At 41.2% G+C, this 9975-nt stretch overlaps 1 protein-coding gene across 1 annotated transcript; it reads right to left on the minus strand.

Annotated features, from left to right (window-relative positions):
* Positions 1-779: 779 nt before the first annotated feature.
* Positions 780-4993, minus strand: LOC136866333 (apolipoprotein E). The gene is made up of 2 exons (XM_067143192.2): positions 4867-4993; positions 780-1457 (listed from the first exon to the last, which is right to left on the minus strand). Exons 1-2 carry the CDS (start codon positions 4915-4917, stop codon positions 816-818), a joined length of 693 nt encoding a protein of 230 aa, XP_066999293.1. The 5' UTR covers positions 4918-4993; the 3' UTR covers positions 780-815.
* Between the last annotated feature and the right edge of the window lie 4982 nt (positions 4994-9975).

Here is a 9975-nt window from a genome sequence, read left to right on the forward strand (position 1 = left end):
ATATTAGAACATGTCAGGGAGAAATGAGTTGAAATTGCTCAGCAAGGAAAAAAAGTCATGTCGGAAAATGCTACTGTAGAAAGGTCCGCCTGGCATAAATTTTAAAATATATGCTGAAGACAACATACAATAATATTCTGGCTCAATCATTTAGGAAAAAATGTTTCTTACGTTTAACACTGGTAGAGTTATAGCCGCCAGGCTGAGTAGCTCAGACGGTTGAGGTACTGGCCTCCTGACTCCAACTTGGCAGGTTCGATCCTGACTTAGTCCGGTGGTATTTGAAGATGCTCAAATATGTCAGCCTCGTGTCGGTAGATTTATTGGCACGTAAAAGAACTCCTGTGGGACTAAATTCCGGCACCACGGTGTCTCCGAATACCGAAAGAGTAGTTAGTGGGACGTAAAAACAAATAACATTAGAGTTATAGCAGGTGCCGGGTGCCCTTAAGGCAGTTTATGGGTGCGGGTTGGGGAAAAAATGACCTCCAAGACCCTTGTCTATCAATTGTTACAAATGCCTGCCTTTCATGCTTTTGGTGCTAGGCTTTCCTCATCCCTTCATGTTAAACTACGCTGACATATGTAGCAATCCTAGCAGCATTCGAGCCGCGTTGACGCTTACCAGATTTCTGAAATGCGGCTTGTAGCTTTCCGATTAGAAGCAGACTATAGTAGCTTTAGTATGCCTATTCATACTTCTTTGCGAGATATGGGTCTGCCGAGCAGAACTGGGAAAAAAAGAAGTAGGTCTACTGTTTTCACGAAGGAAACAAATGTTATTATTTTGAACACATTTATTTATTGTTTACATGTTACTGTGAACTGGCCTCTTGGATCTTTTCCTGGATACACTGTATCTCTTCCTGGATGGTCTCCTGAGTAGTGGAAACAGCAGAGCTGATCTCGGCCTGGGCGCATGTGTTGAACTGGCTCTCAGCAGGGGCGAAGTCTTGAGCGAATGTTGTGCCATCAGACATAACTTTACTGCCCAGAGTGCCTGCCTGCTTGGCTGCCTCAGTAATGACTTTCATTTGGCAGGAAGGGTTGATGAAGCCACATGCTGAGAAGTTCTTAGCGGCCTCAGTAGCGAATGCTTGAACTTCCTGCATGTCACCGTCCAACAGATCGAGGTCAGGTTGCATGGTTTGGCGGAGAGTGGACAAACACTCCCTGATGCCAGAGGTACTGGCGTTCTTCACTTTGTCTAATGCCTCCTGGGCCGCGTTCTGACACTCAGTGATGTTAGCATCAAGCTGCTGGGCCTGCTCGGCGTATTTCTGAATGGACTCGGCGGCTTGGTCTTCCAGGTCCTGGATTTTTCCTTGGATGCCGTCTATCACGTTGCTGGCAGCTCTCTCCATTTCGGCTAAGTTCTCCTTGATTTGCTTCATTGTCTGATTCATAGATGAGCCCATCTGTGAAATAATGTCGTCGATGACGTTGGCTTCTGAGGCCTGAAACAGTAATTGAAAGATAATTTTAGCTGTCCGTGTTAGTAACCTACATGGACTAGCGACTAACTCTGGCTAACCTCTGGCTAAAAATAATGTTTATGCTCATTTCGTTCCTCTTGCACACTCTACCTAGATTGTCATGTGAAGTAAATATCACCCATGTAAGTCAATTCGGAAGCATTAGAACATTGAGGACAAAGCAACCCTGCCTAGGATTTAAGACTGACTTGTACTGTAAAATGGAATATCTCTACTAATCAACTTCACCATTCAGGCAGGTATGAATAAAATACATTTCACTTGAAGTGATCGGCTGAACATTTTTAAGTATCTGAGTACAAATACGACGGGAACTTGTCTATAACAATGTAACGAGAACTGCAGAATCTATATGGATATAATCTGGAGCTCAAGTTGTGTTTATTGTGATTATGGAATTAATTACTTCAAATTTAAGTAAAAAGTTATAAGTGAATAAGTATAAAAAATCAAAAACATAGTTATTTGTCTACGTTATTTATCATAGTTTAACTGTAAATTGCTGAAACTTATTATTGAAGACAACATATATTTTTGTCAAGTAAGCTATAAAGATGTATACGTGCGGAGTGTTGATGAATTTACATAAAAAGTAGTGAAAGAAATCAAACGAAAACGATAAACTTGTGGTGATAGGCAGCTGCGATTGGTTGAAATTCCTGATATTCTTTATACCGGATTGGTCATTGATTCATTAGCTTAAATAGTCATAGAGATTTCTTGAATATTTCATATGCCGAGATCTACCTACCACTTCAACCGCACATATGAGTTGTTAGGTCACTATCATTGGGAGGTACTTGACCCCGTGTCGAAATCTAATTATTGAAAGCCAAAGTGCTCTGCTGAGTGTCTACTTAGGCTTCGTACACAACGAGCGCCGTACTTTGCTCAGCCCTTGCTTCTTTATAGAACTTGCACGGTAGTCCACGGTAGCAACCACCCAAATTTGTTCATGTAAACTTATGTAAAAAAAATAAAAAAAATAATAAAAACGACAACAACTATCAGAGTGTCTGTTAGAATGGTCAAGTTATGACGTGTAAATAAGGAAAATATGAACTTAATTGTACTGGGACACAAAGATGGACATTTGTTATGATGCGAAGAGCATTGCAGGAGTAGACGTGTTATGAAATGGTAGCGGTGATAGCAGTCCATTATATTTCGTACTATCCATTTTACCAAGCTAAACACTAACCTTGGCGTCGCGCTTGCATTTGAATCTTCCTTTGCTGGTCTTGTTGAGGTGTTGAATAACAATGAAAAAATATAATTCGTACTATCCATTTTACCAAGCTAAACACTAACCTTGGCGTCGCGCTTGCATTTGAATCTTCCTTTGCTGGTCTTGTTGAGGTGTTGAATAACAATGAAAAAATATAAAAGCATTAATTTTTCCACGGTGTAATCGAATGTACCAACTTTCATTCTCATGTAATAAATGAATCTACTTGGATGTTCAAGACATTACGTCCCCCTGTGGGTGGGGGTGGTGGAATAACATCAACGGTATCCGCTGCCTGTCGTAAGAGGCGACTAAAACGGGCCCCAGGGGCTCTCAACATGGTAGTGTGGTTTGCGACCAAGGGGCCCTGATCTGAGTCCTTGCGTTGCTTCCACTTACTTATGCCAGGCTCCTCACTTTCATCTATCCTATTCGACATCCCTTGGTCAACTCTTGTTCTTTTCTGACCCCGACGGTATTAGAGCACTCGAGGCCTAGCGAGTCTTTCATTTTCACGCCCTTCGTGGCCCTTGTCTTCCCTTGCCGATACCTTCATTTTTCGAAGTGTCGGATCTCTTCCATTTTTTCCCTCCGATTAGTGTTATATAGAGGATGGTTGCCTAGTTGTACTTCATCTTAAAAAAATAATCACCACCATCACCACTCACTTAATAGCCACAAAGCGGTCATTTACTCGAGTTTGTGTGTCACGGGAAGCCGTGAAACCGTGAAGTGATACATTTGTTGCAAGGGCACATGTGGCTGAATTACAGTAGAATTAATCAGACTAATTAAATTATTACACCGTTGAAATGCCAGTGAAATTCACGTTTGAACAAAGAGTTTTTATGTATGATACATTTATAACAACCGAGTCATGTAGAGAGGTATATAGGTGATTTCAGGAGAGATTTTCCAGGGTTCCAGTTCCAGATAGAGAAATAGTTAAATGGCTCGTAAACAAATTAAGAACGACGGGATCACTTAATGGCTGGAATTCCTAAACCGAAGCGAAGGGTTCTATCGGAAGAAAAAATCGACGACATTAACACATCAGTCGTACGATCTTAAAAATAATGTTTACAGAAAGAATCGTCACAACATTGATGAACTTAGAAACAATATAACAACAGTAATTAGGTTAATTACGCAACAGGAACTTAGGCGTGTAAATAGCAATTTCATTAGAAGATGCCAGGAATGTTTGAATGCTAAAGGGCACTACTTTCAACACCATATTAAAAAAAAATGGTTAGTACTCATGATGAAGGCTATTGGGTGCATTAATAAGCAATAAATGTAATAATTCCGGTAATGGAATACGCGGGTGGTTATGTACGTACGACTTGGAACATGCATGTTGTCTCCCGGGCCCGCTGAGAGTGGGACACTCTGTACACCAGTCTTGTGTCAGTAGATTTACTAGCACGTCAAAGAACTCATGCGGGACTAAATTCCGGCACGTCGGCGTCTCCGAAAACCGTAACAGTAGTCAGTAGGATTTAAAGCCAATGCCATTATTATTATTTCAAGAACTGAGGACGTGTGTTCTTTTGGGATGGTAGCATAAATGAAATCGAAATGAGATGAAGCAATTGAATTCACAGTTGTGATCAACGGTATGGTGTAAATGAAGCCAGCATTCGGGTGAAATTATCTTTACACCGGTCTGTCTTCAGACCGACTTTAATGAACAGGGATGAAAGCTGACTGACTCAGGATATTTTATTGATAAGTAGGAACAAACACTATGAAGTTAGCAAGAATAATTACTCGTACAAGTAAGTGGCAATAATTACATCTTAGGGACTCTGAATGAGGAGATAAAGACTAAGTCAGGAATGATCTCCACGGATGAAACTCTGCATATGTATATCGTCTTATAACATGGGATCATGTGAGGAGAATAGGCTAACTGCGAGTATAACGGACTCAGCCATGGAGGGCAAGAGTAGCTGAGGGAGACCAAGCCGACGTCAGTTAGACTCAGTTTTCAACGATTTGAAATTAAGAGAGAGGTATTGAACTAAACCAGACCGCAGAGGTAGTTGCGAAAGAGGCATGCAGACAGAATGCTGAAAGGCATAACAGTTTGTAATGAAAACGTATGTATAATATGAGAGGACATTTCTATAATCTCACCTGGAAGGCGAACAGAGCCACGAAGAGGACTGCAAAGCTTTTGGAGACCATGGTGATGCTAGGAGCTGGTAGAGTGTGGATGTCTAAGAACTGACATCCTATATATATATTTAACAATGTTGACGGAATCTGGCCGCGACATAAAGAGAAACAAGGAGAAAAGAACTTCTGTTTTAACAACTGCGGCTAAGTAAACAGAGAACAAGGGCGTTTTATACGAAAGTATGTTTAGTGAACGCATGAACGATTATTGTAAGTGCGATATTGGAGTTCACACACGAGTGTTTGGGGAGGAATGAGAAGAGAAACTGAAACTACATTCGGGAAGTTTCTTAGGGATTTGAAGAAATCTAGCGGCATGTGGGATGATACTGACATCATTCGTAACCCCAGAAGAACAAACAGTTTTTACTATTTTAGTAGGTAATGAAATGGCATATGACTTTTAGTGCCGGGATATGTCCGGGAACTTCGGCTCGCCAGGTGCAGGTCTTTTGATTTGACGCCCGTAGGCAACCTGGTCGTCGTGATGAGGATGAAATGTTGATAAAGACGAAACATAAACCCAGTCCCCGCGCCAGGGGAATTAACTTATGATGGTTTAAATTCTCGACTCTGCCGGGAATCGAACCCGGGACCCCTATGACCAAAGGCCAGCACGAGAACCATTTAGCCATGAAGCCGGAAGTTTTAGTAGGTGAAAATGTATATTGTATTATAAAATTATCAATTCCTCATATGATGGGAAACGTTTCAATTCGTATGAATTTGCAAGAAAGGTGGCAGTGGTAAGGATCACTACTTTTTAACGGGGAAGTATATTTAGGAAATCATTCCCTCTTAGGAGAGGTGGTGCTGATTATTGTCTCTTAACACTAATCAGAGAGAAAATGGAAGAGATTCGATCGTTCAGAGAATGAAGGTACCGAAAAAGTAAAGGGTAGAGTTGTGAAGGGAATGAAGACGCTCCAGTCCTCGCAAACCTAATACCATCCGGGTCAAAGGAGAGTTAACCAAAGGGAGGTTGAATGAAGAAAGACGTTTGGAAAACGGCACTAGTATAACCAATACGAGACTCAGCCAGGGGCACCGTGGTCGCCAGTCCACGTTGCCAAGTTGAGAGTCCTTGGTATGTTTGTTGACAAAAGAAATCGTGAGGCCGCCGGTAGTCCTCACCAGTAAGATATTTGACGTTAAAGAACTCTTCGTTCACCGTCTTCCCCACAGGCTGGTGCGGTCGCGTGTGTGAACTGTGTCGCACATGTGGATTTGGCTGGATTTTACGGCCGGATCTCCTCCTTGACGCTAAGTCTACAAGGAGTTGCGTTAATGAGCTCCTGCACGACAAAAATGCTACACTTCACCGTTATATAGGGGGACGTTAAACAAATAACCGTTTTTGATACTTGTTTAACGTCGCACTAACACATAGAAGGTTTTCGGTAACCGAAGGATTGGAAAGGGCTAGGACTGGGAAGATAGCGTCCGTGGCTTTAATTGAGGTACAGCCCCAGCCTGATATCAAATGGGAAGCCACGGAAAATCGTCTTCAGGGCTGCCGATGGTAGGATTCGAACCCACTGTCTCACGAATACAGGCTCACAGCTGTGCGACCGTAACTGTACGGTTAACTCACTCAGTTAAATTACATTATTACGGTGCAGTAGGGGCTATCAACCAGATGGCATTTCAACAATGGGGCAAAACGAATAAGAATGAATGTGGAATACAACAAGAAACATTCACATTAAATTACGAATAATCTCCATATAGTAATTGATGCCCGCCTCTGTGGTGTAGCGGTTAGTGTGATTAGCTGCCGCCCCTGGAGGCCTGGGTACGATTCCCGGCTCTGCCACGAAATTTGAAAAGTGGTATGAGGGCTGGAACGGGGTCCACTCAGCCTCGGGAGATCAACTGAGTGGAGGGGGTTCGATTCCCTCTTCATCCATCCTCGAAGTAGTTTTCCGTGGTTTACCACTTCTCCTCCAGGCAAATGCTGGGATGGTATCTAATTTAAGGCCACGGCCACTTCCTTCCCTCTTCCTCGTTTATCCCTTCCGATCTTCCCATTCCCGAACAAGGCCCTTGTTCAGCTTAGCAGGTGAGGCCACCAGGGTGAGATACTGGTCCTCATCCCAAGTTGTATCCCCTCGACCCAATGTCTCACGCTACAGGAGATGATGAAGAAGAACAAAAATATGATGAAGATAGCATTGGAATTCTTAAAATAAATTACATGCATTTTATTTAAAACACAAAAATAAATTAAAGCGGTAAAATAAGTCACTCGCAATTGTAATGTTTTAAATTTGATTTTAATTACGCGCGATGTCAATCAGTAAGCTGTACATCTAGTTAACACCACCACCATACCTTTTTTTTAATAAAGTCGTTTGTCTCATGTTAACATACTGTATCAAAGAAAGAGTACGGTTACATAACAAACAGTGATCTCTCTGTGGAGTGATGGTAGAATGTCCTCGCTGGATCCCCAGATCGTAGATTCAAACTAAACTGATGTAGTTCGATTTTTGAAGGGCGGTAAAAGGACGTCATACGATGTCGTTATGTGAAAAATCTCTAAGATCTCTACCGGAACATTCGATTGTTTACCCGACAAAGTTAATGAAAACGCAAGTATAGAGTAGAATTGTGGTTTCTCTGCCATGTGGTGTAGTGAAATGGAATGTCCCCATTGACGCACAAGCACCCCAGATGGTGCCAAATACCTGTATACGGTATATGAGGTCATATATTATTATTTACTTCACAACTTTATAGATAGTAATATGCAAGTATTTCGATATTTTACATCTAAGAAATAGAGCTTAATCATAATGTTCATAACTTGACAATATACGCCTTCATTATTCTCTTCGTTGTAGAGGTTGCAGCCTTTTCAATTTATGGTTCGTACTGAGGATTCAGAAATGTTCTGACGAAGTTGCAGGTCTTCAAAATTGCAGCCTTTTGTGTCTCGTTGAGAATGTAGAAGGACACCCGCAGTTTCATTAAATTTTTCTGGAACTGATTTTGGTGTGAATCCAGTGCGAGAAAGGAGAAAAGGAAGAATTCTCACTCTGTCTTGTTTCCAGGTCCTTCTTACTTCCATAGCCAGACGAGTATATTTATCGACCTTCTTCCTGTATCCTTGTTTCGTATTGTGGTCATTCGGTATAGCGATTTCAATAAGATATGTGTGTTGATTCTTTTTTGTCTGTTCGTGTTCTGGACATAACTCTCCGCTAGACAGTCATGAGTTTGAAAGTTGTTTGTCAATGCTCTCATCATTCCTCTGGTTGTAGTACCTTCCATGAAGTTCTTTACTAGTCCATCTCTCTATCTTCTCCCTGTGCATTATTATTATTATTATTATTATTATTATTATTATTATTATTATTATTATTATTATTATACATACATCATCATTATAGACCGGTATGCCTTTCAGCGTTCAGTCTGCAAGTCTCTGTGAATTTACTAAACGTAGCCACAATCCTCTATTTGCAACTAGTGCTTTGGCCTCATTTAGTTCTATACCTCTTATATTTAAATTGTCAGAAACTGAGTCTAACCATCGTCGTCTTGGTCTCCCTCTACTTCTCTTACCCTCCATAACAGAGCCCATTATTCTCCTGCTTCATTCGCCTCACATGATCCCACCACCGAAGCCGGTTTATGCTTTTATCTCCTCATTCCGAGTACCCTCGTGCCATTGTTCCCACCTGTTTGTACCAGCAATCATTCTCGCTACGTTCATGTCTTTTACTTCTAACTTATGAATAAGATATCCTGAGTCCACCCAGCTTTCGCTCCCGTAAAGCAAACTTGGTCTGAAAACAGACCGATGTAAAGATAGTTTCGTCCGGGAGCTGACTTCCTTCTTACAGAATACTGTTGATCGCAACTGCAAGCTCACTGCATTAGCTTTACTGCATCTTGATTCAATCTCACTTACTATATTACCATCCTGGGAGAACACACATCCTTAATACTTGAAATTATCTATCTGATCTAGCTTTGTATCACCAAGCTGACATTCAATTCTGTTGAATTTCTTACCTACTGACATCAATTTAGTCTTTGAAAGGCTAATTTTCATACCATACTCATTGCACCTATTTTCAAGTTCCAACATATTAGACTGCAGTCTTTCGGCACGATATGCTATTAAGACCAAGTCGTCAGCATAGGCCTACCATACTCATTGCACCTATTTTCAAGTTCCAACATATTAGACTGCAGTCTTTCGGCACGATATGCTATTAAGACCAAGTCGTCAGCATAGGCCAGACTGCTTACTACATTTCCACCTAATTGAATCCCTCCCTGCCAATGTATACCTTTCAGCAGATGATCCATGTAAACTACGAACAACAAAGGTGAAGTATTACAGCATTGTCTAACTCCTGTAAGTAACCTGAACCAAGAACTCATTCTGCCATCAATTCTCACTGCAGCCCAATTGTCAACATAAATACCTTTGATTGATTTTAATAATCTACTCTTAATCCCACAGTCCCCTTGTATGGCGAACATCTTTTCCCTCGGTACCCTGTCATAAGCTTTCTCTAGATCTACAAAACATAAACATAACAGTCTATTCCTATCGTAGCATTTTTCAATTACCTACTGCATACTGAAAATCTGACCCTGACAGCCTCTCTGTGGTCTGAAACCACACTGATTTTCATCCAACTTCCTCTCAACGACTGATCGCAACTTGCCTTCCAAGATGCCAGTGAATACTTTGCCTGGTACACTAATCAACGAGATACCTCGATAGTTGTTGTAATCCTTCCTGTTCCCTTGCTTATAGATAGGTGCAATTACTGTTTATGTCCAATCTGAAGGTTCCTTACCAGCACTCTATGTTAATTTTATTAATTTATGAAGTCATTTCATCCCTGCCTTCCCACTATACTTCACCATTTCAGGTCCAATGTCATCTATTCCTGCTGCTTTATGACAATGGAGTTTATTGACCACCTTTTATACTTTCTCAAGCGTAATTTCACAAACATAATTTTCCTCCTTTCCATGAGCACGGTTGTTCGCGACACCACCAGGAATATTTCCTCTTACGTTAAGAAGATTTTCAAAATA

Source organism: Anabrus simplex, chromosome 3 (genome assembly GCF_040414725.1).
Source record: "Anabrus simplex isolate iqAnaSimp1 chromosome 3, ASM4041472v1, whole genome shotgun sequence".
Lineage (NCBI taxonomy): Eukaryota > Metazoa > Arthropoda > Insecta > Orthoptera > Tettigoniidae > Anabrus > Anabrus simplex.